Here is a 19486-nt window from a genome sequence, read left to right as displayed (position 1 = left end):
AACATCCTCGCCTCAAGAGTTGACTCAATAACACCACACATTTTTCACAACCTGCTCACTTACTCTAACACAGAGGTCAATGACATTACCATTCCTTCATGAATCAAGTGCCCTCACACAAGAATAGAGAGTAGTTCCACAAATAATAAAATTTAAGAACAATTAGGAGCTCAAGATAGGAAGAATCCGCTCACTCTCAGAACAACATTCATGTGCAACAAAAGATGTACCATAAGCTTGTCCGTAATGTACTACTCTACTAATTGAGCTTATTCAGTCAAGGATCAAGTAGGACTTTAATTGGTTGTAATGTAGGCTGTGGGATGGGTAGGAAACATTTGGATATATTGACTACACCTCCCTAAGCACTTTAATACATACAATTGACCATTCAAAATCCCACACTTATGTCAAACCATAACTCCACCTTCACATCAATATATATTAACTCCCTACTTCTTTAAGCACAATTACATCCACTAATCACTATCAAGGAATATTTTTCACAATCATACACTTATTTTTTTTTCAATTCAAGTGGCTCTTTCTTTTTCAAAATAGTGCACCTTTCTCCTTAGTTCAATAGTTCCACTCAAAAGCCAAACCAACCATCGCACACTTTAACTTTTACAAAGTTCATACAATTTCAAGTGCTCATGAGAGGTAATAGTTCAAATAGATGGTCAATTCATACAGATGGGTAAGGCTTGTAACGTGGTTGCCAAAGAAACAAGATTATAGGCTCAAAGGGGGTTAACTAAGATACATTACAATTTGGTGGGTAAACACATATATCTGGCTCAACAAAGAAACGCCTATATCACTTCCAAGTGGTTAAGCAAAGTTAAGATCGTACAATGCACAGAATATATGAATGCAGTACACAGAATACACGAAACCTCACACACACATGGCACATAACCCACTCAGAATCGGACTCATCAAGACACTCTAATCAAAGTTGTTAAGCAAAGTTAAGATTATACAATTTAAGGTGTTTATACAAGAGTCAAAAATTGAGCCTAAACGTCACAACTAAAGCACTTATTATTCTCAAGGCATAATAAAGTCAAGAGATATTGCTTTCATTTAAAATCACAACACAAGGTTTCCTATTCCTAAAAAAAAACTAACTACACCCAGTTCAAACAAAATCCTTGGAAAAGAATCGCATCACAAAGAAAAACCAAGGGTAATTCATTATACTACCTAAAGAATATAATATAATATATATATATATATATATATATATATATATATATATATATATATATATATATATAATTCGACTTTAAAAATTTCAATCAAAAGCAACGACACACACAAAAAACAAAAACAAACATTTATTTACATATTTACATCCCCACCTCATACTTTAAATTGTGGCATATCCCCATGACACACAAATAAAAAGCAAGAGGTAAAGAAAACTTCTATGGACTTTTTCCGTTTCCGAGAACTTGTGAACTCCACCCCTAATTCTGAATGCATTTTTCGATTTCGCTCCTCGAGATTCTTTATGGAGCTCATTAGGCCAATGTCCTTTAGGGATATTTGAAATGCCCGCTCTTTTCTTTCTTTCTTGGCCTCATTTTGAGCGTGGATTGTTCTTGTATGATTGTCTTCAACTTGTTTATGTATTCATTCACAAGATTAATCCACGCATATTCCTGTAAATCCCCAAAAACAAAATTCATATGATCAAGGTTAGAATAAGAAAATGAAGAAGAAAGATCATCTGAGTATTCTTCTGGTATGTCTAAAACCATTTGTTCCTCATTCTCTTATATTAAAAATTATAAATGTGGATTGGAGGAAGGGGATTTGAACTCTTCTTTTATTGATGCACAATCAACCAAAGCCTCATCTTCAATCATCTCAGTTGAGACAGAGTCCTCTTGCAGAGTGAAAAACTCTCTATGTAGATGTTCATCATTTCGGGTAGGCTCATTCTCATTGGGTATCTCCTCCATGTATTCACCATCACAATGCAATGACCTTTTTGAAATTGTACTTATTAGTTGATCCACATGCATTATCAGGTTGTTAGAGGCTTCAACATCATGTGTGAACCTCTCTTCCTTTAACCTCTCATCCACCTTATTAATGAACTTATACATAAGCTCTTCTAAACTGACATTTTCCTCTTAAGGTGGGTTCCTCACTTCGCTTGCATTCCAATCATAATAAGGGTTTTCATCCCAACTAGAGTCAGAATTGTACATATATGAATCCTCATACCTGTACGAACTAGAGACAAAGTGAGAGTGTTCAAAAGATGAACCAGAGGAAGAATACCTACCTGCTTGACAATCAACCCATAGATGATTTCCACCATATTTAAAACATGTATCACACCACTGATAATATTCAGTTGCTAACTCTTCAACCATTTTCTCAGGCTGGTTGTACTCCATCTTCACATCTTTTAGAGTTTAATCTAAAGAATATGCTCTTCAAGGTTTCTTCAACAGAAGAAATCTTGAAGAGAAGTTAACCAAACAAAACTAAAAATAAAAGAAAAAATTAAAAGCTAATTCCTGAATTAGCAATACAAACTACTTCAAACACCATTGATTGCCAATCCCCGGCAACGACGCCAAAATTTGACGAGCGCAAAACACACACTTAAATTGTGCTCGCTAGTCAAAGATAGTATAGTATAATTATCGTCTCTACAAGGATTGAATTTAAACAGTATTCTCGTAGTTCATAGCTCGATTACTATCCACGAGGATCAACAATGGAGATTTATACAATTAAGAATTGAAACTAAATAAGAACCTAAACTATTGACTAATGACAATATCAATAAAGGTAAGCAAGGAAGTTATCAATGGGAGAACATGTGGGTTGATAGGATAGGTGCAAGATAATTGTTCGGAATCTAACTCTAGATAATTCACTTCTAATGTTTAAGTGAGTCTATCGAATTCACCTAATTATCAGTACAAATATTTAGTAGAAACTCCTCTCTCGATTAAGTCTCAACCTCACAATATGAACCAATTTAATCTCGGTGAAGATATGCAAGAATTCGTAATGGATTGATCTTTAGGAGAACCCCTTTCGATTATCCTCCTAACTAGGTTTAATCAAGGATTAAACTAGCCTCTTTCGATTACTTAAAAGAATTTATGAACTCAAACCAACAATATAGTACAAATATATCACAAGTTATGCCTCTTTCGATTACAAGAACAAGTGAACATATATGCAACAATTAAATCTTCCAAAAACGACTCAAATACATAAAAATAGAGTTATAATACACAAACAACCATCAATACACCAAATCCATCAAAGCCCAAAAGGTTCTACTCCATAGACATGGAGAAGTTCTTCACAAATGAAATAAAAGTATAGAAAAACAAAAATACAATCCAAAACCGGATCTTGAGTGAGAAAGGAAGGATGAAATCCTTGTGCTATAGCTTCTCTCTCTTCTCCTTAGCTTTCGTAGGTCTTGGTATGTCAAAAATAGTTTTTTAGGGTATTTAATCCACCCCCAAAATAAATCCAGGATGAAACTACCCTTTCTTAACGAAATAGGGCTTTTCCCGGACAGGACATGCGTGATTGTGCACCTGGTCACGCACTTTGCACAGCATTCTGCCCTAAGTGCGCATCGAGTGCGCGATCGCGCACTTGGTCGCGCACCTGGGTTATATAAGTTGGAAATATGGGAAAGTGTAAAACATAAAAGTTGTAGCCCTTTTAAATAGCTTTTCAACGATATATTGTGAAGCCCAAACAGAGTTCCGAGCGAAATGTTATGTACAATTTACTGGATACTGTGCAATATGCCTGCTCAATTCTTCATTTCATTTTACTATCATCCGTTGATCCCCGAACTCGATCCCGACTTAATCTTTGGGATTTTACTCAAATTTCAAAACTCAAAAATAGCATGAATTCATGCCACAACATCTACATAGCTCGAAAACACTCCGACAGAGCATAAAACACACAATAAGTGCAAGACATGCCTAATTAAAGCTCAACATAAATAAAGTGTAGTGAATTAGAGTGCAATAAGTGACTAAAATACGGGATTATAGCCTACCATCACGCATACCTCAACTTAGTTTTTACAAGTTTCTAACAAATTCAAGTGCTCAAAAGAGGTAAAAGATTCAAACAGATAGTCAATTCAAACAAAATGGATCAGGCTTGTAGTGTGGTTGCCAAAGAAATAGGATTACATGCTCAAAGGGGCTACTAGGATATACAACAGCTAGGCGGGTCATAAACATATAATTGGCTCAACAATGAAATGCCTATATCACTTCTTAGACTAAATAAGACTACTATTTTGCTTTGCAAATATACGGGGCAAGATTTAGACATCAACTGACATGCACAAAATATCAACAAAATCTCAACACACACATTGGCACATAACTCACTTAGGACCAAATCTATTACGACTCTCTGGTCAAAGCAGTTAAGTAACATCAAACCCATCAAATTCAGGCACTTATACATGAGTTAAGAACTGAGCCTAGACGTCACAACCAAGGTACTCACTCCTCTCAAGGCATAACAAATTCATGAAAAGGCATCTCCATTTAATACCATAGCACAAGACTTCACTATTTCTAATAAAAGAAAAACTAACTACACCCGGTTAAAAAAAAACCTTAGAAAAAAATCGCGGTACAAAGAAAAATCAAAGGGGAATTCTTACACTACCTAAGAAAAACAAAAATATTTTTTTCTTTAACTTTGATCCCTCAGGAAGACCGTCGAGGAAATCCATCGTCGGGAAAAGTCAAAAAAAAATTTCAAATAAAACACAAGAAAACAAACATACATGTACGTATTTATATCTCTCACCCCACACTTTAAATTGTGGCATGTCCCCATGACACACAAATAAAAAGCAAGAGGTAAAGGAAACTTCCTTGATTCATCTAGTCGGGGTCTGAATCGAAGTCAGGATCTCCTTTGCATGCTTGACCCAGTGCACACATCCATGATGAGAGCTTCATTTCTATCTTCTTTGGGTACACCCCACACTTATCATTCTTGCTCTCTCCAGCTAGTTTTTTTAGGGGCCCCATTGATCCTTCCATCTTAAAGACCACCATTTCTTCCCCAACTCTTAGCATGAGCTGCCTTGCTTGAATGTACAGAATCACTCCGCCAGTAGCCAAGAAGGGTCTCCCTAGAATCCAAGGGACTTCCTTATTCTCTTCCCTGTTCACCACAATGAAGTCCACGGGGAACACAAATTTGTCCACCCGAACTAGCACATCTTCCATTATTCCTTCAGGTATGATTGTGGTCTGATCCGCCAGCTGCAAGGGCACAAGTATCAATCGAATTTCTCCAATTTCCCCCTCCAATTTCCTGTAAATAGAGCAAGGTATAGTAAAATTCCCTGGATCTCCACACTTTTTAGGGAGCTTATTTTGCAGAATAGTACTACAATGCTCTGTGAACTTGACTACCGATGTCTTCTCTACTTTTCGCTTGTTGGACAATATCTCCTTTAAGAACTTGTCATATGGCGGCATCTGTGAAAGCACCTCTGTGAAAGGTACATTAACATGCACCTGCTTGAGCACTTCTAGAAAATACCCAAATTGTTTGTACATCTACTCTCTTCTTTGCTTCTAAGGGAAATGTAGAGCATGCATATATTTACCATATTCGATATCATCGTTACTTCTTTATTTGTCTTTCTTCTTCTTTGTTGGAACTGAAGAGTTGTTGTTGTTGTTGTTGTTGTTCTTCTTCTTCTTCTTCTTCTTCTTCTTCTTCTTCTTCTTCTTCTTCTTCTTCTTCTTCTTCTTCTTCTTCAGATCATCCTCTTGCTCTGCCCTCACTGCATTCCTACTATGCACATCACTTTTTTGCTCTCCTTCATTCATAACTTGATTTCACGTCAACTCATTCTTCTGTGCTACCAACGGATCTTGCAATACGTTGTCATTCCTCAAAGACACTACATTTATTATTTCCTTTAGATTCCTTTCGATTGTCCGTAGACCTCTCGGATAACAGACTAGCAATCTACCCCACTTGCCTTTCTAAGTTTCGAATAGCTGCATCATGAGTTTCAAATCTCTCATCCGTCTTAATAATAAAAGCCTTCATTAGATCTACCATGCTGACTGATTAGAATGTGGAGGCTGGTATTGCCGCCTCTACTGATTCTGAAATCCTGGAGCTCCTTGTTTCTGGGTCTCGGATTATTCTGCTGCCATGAGTTCAGACTACCACTTGGTGAACTCCAAGAAAAGTTTTGGTACCTCTGCCCCATAGAGTTAAAATTATTACCACTTTGATAGTTGCCTCAGTCAAAACTTCCCATAGCATTTACCACTTCATCTGTAGCTGAGGCCTGACACTCATGCATTGGATGACCCATTTCACAAAAATCACAAATCGTAGATGACTGGCTCTGGACCTTGGCTAAGGTTAAATTTCTTATCTCTCTGGCCATGGTGTCTAGCTAGGCTTGTACTGATGTGTTAGAATCCACTTGATGTACCCCAACCTTTTTCCTTCTCTCGTTATCATCTGCATGCCATTGATTTGTATCTTCAAATAATTCATTTAGAATTGCAACAATCTTCTCAGGAGTTTTCTTCATTAGAGGACCTCCAACTGCGTTGTTTTGTGTCCTCCTGCCAGAGGGTGTCAGCCCATCTTAGAAATCTTGGAGTTGCATCCACAAGCCCATCCTTAAATATTTTTCATGCTTTAAACACCGTTTTTGTATCTTTCTGCTCAAAGTTGTGGATCTCTCTTCGTATTTTCCCTGTTTTTGCAGCTGAAAAATATTTTTCAAGGAACTTCTTTGTCATGTCTTCCCAAGTTTGAATTGACCCAGTCGGCAAACTCCGCAACTTGTGCTTAGCATCTTCCCTCAGTGAAAAAGGAAATGTCCTTAAGTAGATAGCATCTTTCGATACCCCATTGTGCTGGAAGGTATTCATAATCTCATCAATATCCATCAAATGAGTATTAGGATCTTCGTTGGGTTTGCCTCGGAAGGCACAATTGTTCTGAATGGTCTGAAGTAGCCCTTACTTGATCTCAAAATTATTGGTCGCGATTGGAGGAGGTCGCAGACTAGATACACCTTGGTTGTAGACTGGCCTGGCGTAGTCTCCCAGTGATCGTCCAGGCCTAGGCTTATTATTTTCAAATTCGTCTTCAACTAGAGGTCATTTCAGGTTGAATCTTCGTCCTTCATTCCCGTATATCGTTTCATCAGCTCCGAGTTGGGGTGTTCATGATTCGGTTTGGGTCGGTTTTTATCGAATATTGGAACCAAACCAAACCAATTAAGTCGGTTTTTATCGATTCGGATTTTGTCGGTTTTTTGGCTTTTTCTGTTATTTATCGATTGTTTCTTAAATATGAGACATACAATACCAAACGCATATTCCGGCGACTACATTTTCAACGTAACGCTAAAAACTAATTGCTCTTTGAGAAATCTATCATTTACCAAGATATATTGATGATAATTGACTCAAATAGTGATGAATAATTTAAGTACTCAAAAATCGATTATTTTTAACATGAAATAAATTCTTGTACTTAGCAAAAGAAAACTACCAATCAAACTAGAAGGCAAAGAATTAGATTATTATAATAGCAAAGAACTAGACTAAAAATACAAATGACTAGTATTTATCATAAAATTTTAGAAACTTTATATAAAAATATACATATATATAGGTGTAATAATAAATTTAAATAGCTACTTTTATAGTTGGTTTGGTTCGATTTTTCGGTTATTTTTTATTAAAACCAAAATCAAACCAAATTTGATCGGTTTTTATAATTTAAAACCAAAACCAAACCAAACCTAAAAAGTATCGGATTTTTTTAGTCGGTTTGGTTCGGTTTTTTATGAACACCCCTAGCTCCGAGAGCTGCTTCAGCAGCTGCCTGTGCAGCTGCTTCCTGTTGGGCTGCTTCCCGTGTAGCCGAATCAACTATCTCCTCACCGTTCTTAGCCATGTTCTCTTGCGTTGAAGATTGCCCAAGATTTTTCTGGTGAATTATTTCTCTTTCCTCAGCTGTCGCAGATGCTTTTCCACCTCTGGATCAGATGGGATCACTTCTTTTGAAGAAGATCGAGTCATACACCAAAGAACTTAACCTGTTGCCTGCACACGGAAGAGAAAAACCGTGAAGAATAAAATAAAATTGGCTCCTGAATTAACACCAAAAACTATTTTGAACACTATTGATTGCCAATCCTCGGCAACGACGTCAAAATTCGACGAGCGTAAAACACAATACGAAATTGATACTCGCTAGATAGTATAGTTTAATTATCGTCTCCACAGAGATTGGATTTAAACAATGGTCAAGTAATTTATAGCTTAATGTTATTCAGCATTATTAACACTTTGATTGGATTGATTAATAACTAAAATTAACTACCTTCCTCATACTTCAATGGTGGAATTTAACTAAGTGGTCGTTGTTACTATACGTGTTAACTTTCTTCTTTGTTTTATTCCCTATTCACAGAAATAAAACGAATTTGGAAGAGGAAAGTGGGGCAGTACTTCCATAGTCGAATACGTACGTAAACTATGGTCAAGTATAAAAGAAAAGGGTGGGGGGCAGGTGAGTTAAACACTGCAACTCACGTGCTATTGCACAACACGACAAAAGTAGCTACTTGTTCAAAATGGTACTCTGCCATTTCTACAGTTCTACTGCTCGGGAGTTAGGACATATATAGGACACTCCAACTAACCACAGATCTTCTCTCACTACGCTCCCACTGGACCCCATGTACACTTTTCCGTTGGACCTTCCCTTAGCTGGTTAGCTTGACTTTTCCCAACAAATTAAACAAAGTACGTAATATATCTCATTTATCTTAACTACCGATATTTTAACTAGTCTTATTTTTTGTTTTTTATGGTGTCTTAGGTTTCGATTGATTCGAATTCGTATGCATAAAGCTCATTAAAAAGATTTTTTTGAGAAATTTACCTAGCTATGGGAATAGAAAATTTTTTCATAGTCATAACACAATCATATATCTGGATTTATATCGAGTGATCATGTACCTGCTTGTTATTTATTCTTGCAAGAAAGAGGAAATGGGCTATCCTGCAAACACCCCCTCTCCCTTTAATCTCCTTTAATTTAAGAGTTAAGACTGACCAACGATTAGACTTTTTTTGTTAGTCAATGAAAATACACTAAGTTAACATGATTTAACTAAGTAATGTAGAGGCGATGCTTACAATGTTAGATTAATAAAAAAGAGAAGATTCCAGCATTTCTCAAAGACCGCATACAAGGTTCATGAACACAGCTTCAATTGCTTTATTTTTTTATTTTTTTTAAAATTTGGCGTTGCTTGTCAAGGAACAAATAAGATAACAGTACTTTTTTACGTAGGTCCTATATATAACATACTTTAGTCCTCTATACGTATGCTGTTGTTGTTTGTTGTCCTCTCTCAAATAATTAAAAGTGTCCTAAAATTAGATCTACAGGCAATTTATAGTGTCATTAGGATATTAAAACGAAAATACCCAACAAGAATTGATGAATTATTTGTTATAGTAACACAAGGTTAATGATTTCAGAAAACAAACTGTGCAGACATCAAGATAGAAAATGAAAAGAATAAAAATCGCTAATTTTATGCATTTTCTAGTTTTAATTCTAGGGGAAAGATATCTTATTTATTAATATTGTATTGGAAGAAAAATGTGAATGTAGAGAAGGGGGAACAAAGCAGAAAGATTCAAGATTCAATCATTAGTTTTACCATTAATTCTTCCAAAATAAAGTAAAACTAAATTAATTAGTAATTAAAGTGATTGTAAAGAAGAAGCTTCCCTGTAGCGTGGACATTCTCTACTTAAAGGTATCATTATAGGGATCAGTTAAATATGATTTTATTGTGTCGGAGGATTAGGATAATGTATATGTAACTTTCTGCTTTTCTTTATTCTCCATTTGTTTTTAATTATTTGTGGGATTTTGAATAAAACTTAGCTCCGGGATAATTACAAAATATAAAAGTTGGCCATTACACGACATGTGGCAGTCTTACCTTGAATTCCGGTAGAGTCACGTGATTATAAAATGTCTAGTTGCTGCATCGTCCGCCTCCCAAATCACGTGGCCAACTCACGCGGTGATGTGGTGGTCCCCGCCCGTTATACTCGAATCTAATTTTCTTTTCATTATTGTACTAGTTTTAATACAAGGAGTATAAGATAATCCGGACTAATTTATTTAATATTATATTGACTTTTTTACTTCTTTCATTTTGAACCATAATTCAAAACACTTTTCTGAATAACACTGTATTGATTTTTTTCTTAATTGTAGCATGTTTATATTTAATTCTAACTTATGGAGAGGGGGTTCCTTCGCCTGTTTGTTTGAATTTTAATTGATGTTTCTACTTTTTTATGAATTTAAGTTGTATGCACTAATGGTGAACAAAATATTTAATTAATTTATTCATTTATTAAATAATTACAGATATATTTTATGAAGTACTAATTGATAATTTGATTAAACGATTATAACACTTTTATAAATTGTTTAAATTTATCGGTATTATTAAGGGATATTTATAATGTTATTGTGTATAAGTTAAATCGTTTTCTCATCCAACTTATGAATACAAACCAATCAGGGGAAAGAAATGCTTCCAAACTTGCTTCGCTCACATTTTGCGGTAAGTTTATTTACAACAAAAAAACACAAATATGCGAGTAATTGTCAGATAGTAATTTGTTTGCATAGGCAGAGGACAAAAGATTAATGCAGTAGTTTGTTATGATTCTAAGCTTACACCTTTTAAAAGAAGAATTTAAATCTTATTATAATTTTTCCTTAAATATCTTTCCTTCTATCATTCACGAGTCTATTTCTCTCAAAAGAAAAGGTTTTTATTAATTAAAAAAGGATGATAACAACTAACAAGTGCTCAAAAAAATGAAATTGCGTGACAACAAATACTTTTTTTTATTTGTATAGTTGAATTTAACTCTCTACTTGACAAGATTAATATAATTTAAACAAACGCATTACGTTGATAACTTGATATTCATGGAAAAATATGCTGTCAAATGTATTACACATTCTTCTCTAGTTTTTGCTCAAAAGAGCAAGAAAAAATATGATTACCCAACTTTCTAACGACAGTATTACTGATATATTAATTAGCATGGTTGGCGTAATTTCTTTTTTATATGAATTCAAAAGTTTTTTCTTATTTAACAGACTCAACGGCACCAATATAAAAGACTAAGAAATGTAAATATGATGTAATATACGTGCTAGGTTTATATCTAGCCAACATTATAACGTGGGAGAAATACATTTTGTGTAGCAACAAGAAGAAAAAACAAAACCTAACAGATTAAGGGTGTGTTACGTAATGAATGAAATTAATACCCGAAAACTATTTTCCAAAAGATACTTTGTCTCTTTATTCAACAGTTTCTATAATTTAAGATCTATTTCCAATAGATCCCTATTAGAGAAAAACAATGAGAACCTCTTTGAAATTTGAATGCATAAGCAAAATATCCCTTTAACTGAAAATTATTTTTCAAACAAAATATTTCATAATATTTGGTTACCAAAAAATAACTTTTTTTCGGAATTTCTACCTTCATATACCAAGCACACCCTATTAAGTAATCCATTTTTTTCAGATGTAAATGTCTTTTCTTCAGATTAGTTTGGATGGGGATGAATCGGATGATGAATGACTAATGAGTAGGAGATAGGGAAATAGACTTTTGTTGGACACATTCAAATAAAGACTGGACTGAAGGAGATGGGCCCATAAAGATGAAGTGGGCCCAGTACCAAAAAGGGAAGAGCCGAAATTGTGATGTAGAATTAATTAAGGTGAATACGTGGGATGGTAAAATATCACACGTGAGCTGAGATAGAGTCCAGCCTCTCACGTGCGCCCATACCTTGCCGTGCTTCGCAACTCGCGTGCGGTGGGGACCACCTCTTTTCTTTCTCAACGGAACGGCGTTAAGTTAAACGTGACTGCTACGGATTTTGGTGAAGTCGTTATGGTTCGTTTAGATGTCTTAGTTCTCCCTTACAGAAGGTTACTCTTTTGAATACAATGTGAAAACTTGAATATGAAAAAAGATTATATCCTTTTAAATAGCAACAAAAATTGCACTTGAAAAAATAAAAATAATAGAAAGTGACGAGGGTGTTTGGATTGACTTATTTTAAGTGCTTATTGACTTTTAAGTACTTTTCTAATTTGTGTGGTGTTTGACAATGATAGAAAAATAAGCCAAAAGTCAAAAGTTGTGTATTACTAACTTATGTCTTTTGGCTTTTAGCTTAAAAGCTACTTTCTTCGGTCCACAATAAGTGATTTTTTGGATGTTTTCACACAGATTAATAAATTCACTTTTTAACATTAATTAACAATGAAATTGATTATATTAACATTTACTATCTCTTCACATAAACACCCCTAACACATACTCCAACATTATTTACTCCAAGGCCAATATAGGAAAAAAATAATTAATTCATTCTTGAAATTCAAAAAAATTACTTATTTTGGACCACAAAAAAAAATTAAAAAATCATTTATTATGAATCGAATGGAGTACTTTTTAAAAGCCAATACAAACATCCTGTGACCGTAAATAAATCACCCTTTTCCTGAATGAAGGAAATAATTAAGTTACTATTTTGAGTAAATCTTTTGAGAAGCTCATAATTGTTAGTACCTCAAATTTCTAATTGTTGGAGCTAGTGGCAACTTGCAAGCGGTAAGCCCACCAAACCTTTCACAAATTGAATTAAAGGACAACCTTCCAAGGGTCTTTCCCTCTTTATTTCTCATTAATAATTCAGAGGTCAATTGTTATCCACTACCAACATATTTAAAAAATGTATCTAATTATTGCAGCAATAATACGAGATTCATGTGTTTCTTTAAAGTAGTAATTATATTTAATTTGACCTAATAGTTTTCGGATGAGTTTAAAGGTACCCATTCTCAAATCCAAAATTTGTAAGTCCTATTATTGTTTACCCGTATCCCTTTTTAATAATAAATTTTCATTTGCAGTAAGCTGAACATTTGCCAATACGCTTTCGAAGTTTTAGTGAATATCTTATTACGCAATATCTTTTGAGAAAAATATCAATTTAAATTTAAAATATTAAATATTATACCTACTCCATACAAAATGAAATGTTATGTTTCACTTCATAATGATCAAAACATAAGTATATTTACACATAACCTTTTGAAAATGAAAAATATAACATCTTCTTGTAATTTTAGCGTATTATTTTCATATCTATAAATTCCATTCTAAAAAAATCTGATTGCCAATTGATTTTCATTTCTTAAAATGCGGCCGAATTTCTCAACCAAAAAAAAAAAAGAAAAAACTTTTTGGTGTAATGTAGATCAGCAGAAGTCTTGGTTATTTTATTTAATTACGTGATTATCACATGATTATTTCTTTCTGGCTAACCAACGGTAACTATATTTACCTCATCTCAAGTGTAATTAAGGAAGCTTTATACTGTCTTCCAGCTAGAGTAGGATTGTCAATGGCAGTGAACTTCGAATAAATTTTATGGGCGGTCATTCAATTTTGTGTTCATTATCCAAAAGTTACTTTTTTTCTTTCGTTACGTAAAAGTCATTCAACTTTGTATTCATTACCCAAAAATTATTTTTCTTTCTTTTGTTACACAAAAATTATTTTATTATGTTCTAGCTATCACAATAATCACTTTGACCAAATTTTACAAACCTTTTCACCTGAAAAGTCTATTATGTCCTTGACATTATAAATCCTCTCATTTATGTTATACCTTCTATATTATATGTTATATAATATACTTTTACCCAAGTATTTTACTTATAATTAAAATAACTTAATATTATTTTATTTATTATTTTTATAATACATTCGTACATTTGATTTTTTCTTAATATTAATTTTCAAGATATATAAGTAGCATTATTAAATTTGTTAGTAACATTACCGTGAACAAATCTCAAATTCACGTTCTTAATCATGCTTAATGAAATATGTTTAATAAAAATTTAAAAAATCAAAGCTCATTGATTTATCAGCCAAGCCATACTAATTAATTTAATAAATAAAATACTCACATTTAGCAATTTGACACATGAGATTAATACTTTTAAATAAATAATATTAATAGATAAAGCATTAAAAACTTAATATTAAACACAAATATCGTTGAAACTTTTTTTAAAATTTTTATTGACTATAAAAAACTATAATTTGTTAAACAAATTTGTTTTTATTATTTTAAATAAATATTAAAAAATAAATTTTTAATCATTTTTATATGTAAAATATGTTCATGTTTGAATATGATTAAATAAATTGAGTGCCATGGAAAAATTAAATGTATGGATATATTACAAAAATAATAAATAAAATAATTTAAAGTTATTTTAATTATAAGTAAAATACCTAGGTAAAAATATATTATATAGTATATAATATAGAAGGTATTACATAAATGAAATGATTTATAATGTCAAGTACATATATTATAAAATTTGGCCAATGTGACTTTTGTGATAAATAGAGTGAAGTAAAATAATTTTTGTGTTACAAAAAAAAAGAAGTGATTTTTGTGTAATGAACACAAAGTTAGAATGATTTTTACGTAACAAAAAGAAGAAAAATTACTTTTTTTTAATGAACACAAAGTTGAATGAACAATTTTGAAATTTATTCATGAACTTTAATCCATGTAACCGTCTTTTTAGAGATGACCAAAAAAAAAGTTTATAAATAAATAAAGAGGAGAAAATAACGCCAAACAATGGTGCCTAGTCAATGGATGAAAGGATCATGTAACATATGAAGTGAAGTAATAGCTTAGGTACTAGTGTACAACAGTAGCGGCATTGTCACTCATGAGTCATGACCTCAGGTGTATGTCCTCTGATGGTAGGGTTACTTTTGGAATCACACATAAACTTATGTGGAAGATAGAAGAACAAAGGAGAAGGGCATGCGAACCACCAATATGGTGAGATAATTGGAACTTCTTAATTCTTAATTAATTTTTTTTAAATTCAAATTTTGAGATTAGAGAATTGAAAGATATAATTTATTAAAAATATTATATTATTTTAATTATTTCTTTTACGGGAGATCGCTGAATAAAACATAAGAAGTATATTTCATATTTCTTTACATTGTAACATGATCATAGTATAGACGGTTAGTAGATAGTCAAGCTATTTATTTCCCATAACAACAATATTAGTATTAACTTTATATTTTTCTATTCTTAATTTTTTTTTCGTATATATTATTTTTTTCGTTTCAATTATCTTGTTACCGCTTCTTTCTTCTGTTTTTGAGCCAATGATCTATTAAAAATAGCTTTTTTATCTTCGTAAGGTCTGCATACAACTATCTTTTTTAGATTCTAATTGTGACTAAATATATTATTGTCATTAACATGATTGTAGGAGATCATTTCTAACAATTAAATATTTAATAATTAAAATATAAAAGAAAACAATGTGAGGGGCATGAGGGAGAATGGTAAGGAGGAGTATTATGGGCATAATTTGGGGGATACATGTAAAACAACATAACACCATCAAACTACCCAATTAGCGTACGTGATAGCACGTGCTTCTACTACTCCCTTTTGCGGTGCGTCGCTCTCATTCTCGTGACGCTGTCACGTGGGCGTGAGATTAGGATTGCGGGTCCCCCTTTTCTCCCCACCCACTCACCAAGAAAATGGAAAAGCAAAAGTAACCATTTGTTTTTTTATTTTTGGGTGTAATAAAAGTTTCTTTACAAAAGTGGGGGCATGTGCATTTCTTTCCGAAGTGACCTGTCGTTCATGGGGTCCACATTTGATATTCTTGCTGACGTGTCTCTCTCACGTGCTCGATATCTCGTGCTTTTCCCCTGGTCCTTATTGCACTAACGTAGCCCAACAATTCTTCCAACGTCTGTCTCTCTTTTTTCCGATTTCACTCAGTACTAAGTTTTGGATCTTTACCCATATACTTGATCGGATACTTTTCATTCTTTGGGCTTCTTTCTAACTGGCCCATATTCCAGGCCTGAAATTGACACCGTACCGAAATTAGCCTGATTTACTCCCTTTACTTTTATTTATTTACTATACTATAAATTTTACTTGTTCACTTTACTAAATTTTAAACCTTTTTTTTTTCTTTCTGTTTTTACCTTATTATTAATTACTCATTTTTTAAATCATTCCCCAAGACTTTTGGAAACGCTATCATTATTATTAGTAATTATAAATTACATACTTCTATTTTTTTTAAAGGGAGTGCAAATTCAAAAATGGATAACTAAAATTCGAGTAAGACCCAAAAAAATTGTAGCATAATATGTTGGATTATGAGACTTTCGCGATTAAAACTACAAAAAAATATGTACAAAAAGACTGCATATTACGTTGGATTATAAGACTCCTGCATATGAAATTCTAATATATTATATTAAAATTGCAGCACATTATAATCTAGTAATTTGTAAATATTTTCTCAATTATTTTATAATTGTCAATGTTATGACTTTTGACATAGAATATCAGGTTTGGGCTTGTAAAAGCTCACTATCCAGCAACATGACCCAAATCTAAAACCCAATAAGACAAAAGAAAGTTTTCTCTCACTTCCCAAAGAATCGAAACTCTTCTCCTCACTCTCACTGGAACTCACCGGTCGCTACTTGCTAAGTTTTGTTTACAACTCGTCGGTCGCTACTGCTGCAAGTACCAATCTCACTGCTCAAATACAGTCTGGTAGGCCAAAGTGTTTGATTAAAGCCATTTATTATGTTCTTTTGTCCCTTTCAATGTTGGTAGAAATGTAGTACTAATTTCTTTTTTGCCGTTTAATGAACCAACAATGTCGTAAGAAATGTATTGCCTACTGTTGTGGAAAGTTATACCTTTTTTTTGGTATCCACTTAATGATTTTTTAGTGCAAAAATTCTGTCACTGTTATTTTTTCTTGTTTTAATCTTGTCCTGTTAAAATGATCAAATATTCCCTACTCCATTGTGTGCAGGGACTCCCTTAATAGATGGAAACTTCAACCGGAATAAAGGTGGAGATGATTATCAACAATCCTCCGACTATGCCGGTGGTACATCAAAAGAAAGGTAAAAACAGTCATCATACAGGCCCTCCTCCTAAAAAGCAAAAAAGAGCTGGTAATACTAGAAGAGAAACGTCTGAAATTTGGGATCACTTTACCAAATTTATTGATATAGGAGGTAAACATAGAACAAAATGCAATTATTGCATAAAACACTTTGCTTTTGATACCAAGACTAATGGAACTTCTGCATTTTGGAAACATTTAGATGAGAAATGTCCTAAATCTCCCTTTAGATTTATTTATAGGAAGCAAACAACACCGAAACTTACGCCTATCAAACAAGAGGGACAAGAAACTGATACAAGTTCTATTGAAAGAGTGGTGTATAATGTGGAGGATATTAGGAGGGCAATTGCGGAATTTGTTATAATTGATGGGCAACCATTTAAAGTTGTTGAGGGGGAAAGATTTAAGAAATTAATAGCTAAAGCCTTGCCTAACTTTGAATTACCTTCCCCTGTAACTGTGGCTAGACATTGTTTGAAGATTTATCAAGAGGAGAAAAAAAAGCTTAAAAATCTCGTCAAGAACCAACGTGTATGTCTTACTAGTGATACATGGACATCACAACATAACTTGACTTATATGGTTGTAATTGCTCATTGGATTGATGATGATTGGAATTTACAAAAGAAGATTCTTAACTTTTTCCAAACCCCGGATCACAAGGGTGAGACTATTGCTAAGGGTATTGAGGCATGCTTGTTAGATTGGGGGATTGAGAACTTGTTTACAGTGACCCTGGATAATGCTAGTGCTAATGATGATGCCGTAAAGCATTTGAAGGCATATATTGATGATTGGAAAGGGGTGATATTGGGAAATGAGTTTTTACATGTTAGATGTAGTGCTCATATTTTGAACTTGATCGTAAAAGATGAGTTAGATGAACAAATTGAGCCCATTTCTCATATAAGGAATACAGTAAAATATGTCAAGTCTTTGCCTTCAAGGTTTGCTTCTTTCAAGTCATATGTTGAGAAAGTTAAGATAGATACTCATGGTCTTTTGAGTCTTGATGTTGAGAATATGTGGAACTCGACATATACCATGTTAGATAATGCTGTGAAATTTGAAAAGGCATTTTCAAGAATGCACATGGATAACTATATGTACCAACAATATTTTCGAGAGATGAGTGGGATCAGAGGACATCCATCTGAAGATGATTGGAAGATTGTGAAAGTTCTTATCAAGTTCCTTAATATTTTCTACCAGACCACTTTGAAGTTTTCAGGAAGCTTATATACCACTTCAAATTCATTCTTCCATGAATTTTTTAATGTTCAAAATGCTATTATTAAGTATTCTCATAGTGAAGTTCTTATTTGATTGATATGGCTGAAAGGATGAACAGTAAGTTCGATAAATATTGGGGTATGTTTGAGAATTTGAATATGCTATTGGTTATTGCCGTTGTGTTGGATCCCAGATATAAGATGAAGTATGTGAACTTCATTCTTGGCAAATCATATGATTCTTTGTCGGGAAGATTGAAGTCGGATCTGGTGGTAGGTGTTTTGAATCACTTATATGATCGCTATGATTCGTTGTTGGAAGCTTCTAATGATGATATTGGGGGTGATACTAGTACGATGAGTGAAGCTGGTGATGCATGGCAATCTCAATGGGAGAAACATTTGGAAGAATAGGAAAATATTGAAAAAAAATTTGAGCTGGAGAAATACTTGATGGATAATGTAGAGAAGACCAAGGATTTAAATATCTTGGCTTGGTGGAAAGCTTCATCTAATAGATATCCAATTGTTTCAAAAATGGCAAGGGATATTCTTTCTATTCCTATTTCTACCGTTGCATCTGAGTCAGCTTTCAGTACCAGTGGTCGAATTCTCGATTCTTATTGGAGCTCTTTATCACCAAAGACGGTAGAAGCTTTTATTTGCACTCAACAATGGATACGGTCACCTTCCGAAGAATGCAAGTTTCAAGACCTTTTAGAGGAAGTTCAGAAAATTGAGCAAGTTGAAGAAGGTATTTACATAGTTTATCCTTAATGAATTTGATTCTCTTTTTATATTGTTTGATATGTTAATTTTTTTTTCTTTTAGAATATCCTGGAGCGCCTTTGAGTATTGACTAGTTCGGATGAACTTGGTGCTTATTTCTGACTCTTGTCAGCTAGAACTATTGGCATGTTAGATGGGATGTAGTTTTTGGGTTACCAAGTCTATGAATTAGTGTCCTTTTTATTTTGGTCGAACTTCAAAATTGTTGGACTAAGCTCAGACAACTCTGTACCAATTCTCTTCTTTTGTTTTGTGCTCATTTTGACTGCAACCTTCAATCTGG

The 19486-nt window shown here is 33.4% G+C and overlaps 2 protein-coding genes across 2 annotated transcripts; one reads left to right on the top strand and one right to left on the bottom strand.

The window, feature by feature from the left end:
• Nucleotides 1-4916: 4916 nt before the first annotated feature.
• Nucleotides 4917-5603, bottom strand: LOC138908452 (uncharacterized). The gene has a single exon (XM_070199118.1). The coding sequence runs from the start codon at nt 5601-5603 to the stop codon at nt 4917-4919; it is 687 nt and encodes a 228-aa protein (XP_070055219.1).
• A 12910-nt stretch (nt 5604-18513) lies between these two features.
• LOC104105185 (zinc finger BED domain-containing protein RICESLEEPER 3-like) lies at nt 18514-18828 on the top strand. Its single transcript, XM_009613440.1, has one exon. It carries the CDS (start codon nt 18514-18516, stop codon nt 18826-18828), a length of 315 nt encoding a protein of 104 aa, XP_009611735.1.
• The last annotated feature ends 658 nt before the right edge of the window (nt 18829-19486 follow it).

The sequence above is a fragment of the Nicotiana tomentosiformis genome, chromosome 3, assembly GCF_000390325.3.
Source record: "Nicotiana tomentosiformis chromosome 3, ASM39032v3, whole genome shotgun sequence".
Lineage (NCBI taxonomy): Eukaryota > Viridiplantae > Streptophyta > Magnoliopsida > Solanales > Solanaceae > Nicotiana > Nicotiana tomentosiformis.
Note: the sequence above shows the minus strand (reverse complement) of the source record. Positions and strands in the feature narration are given on the sequence as shown.

Coding starts and splice junctions, on each gene's coding strand:
- LOC138908452 (XM_070199118.1), bottom strand. CDS start 5,603: ATGTACAAACAATTTGGGTATTTTCTAGAAGTGCTCAAGCAGGTGCAT.
- LOC104105185 (XM_009613440.1), top strand. CDS start 18,514: ATGGCTGAAAGGATGAACAGTAAGTTCGATAAATATTGGGGTATGTTT.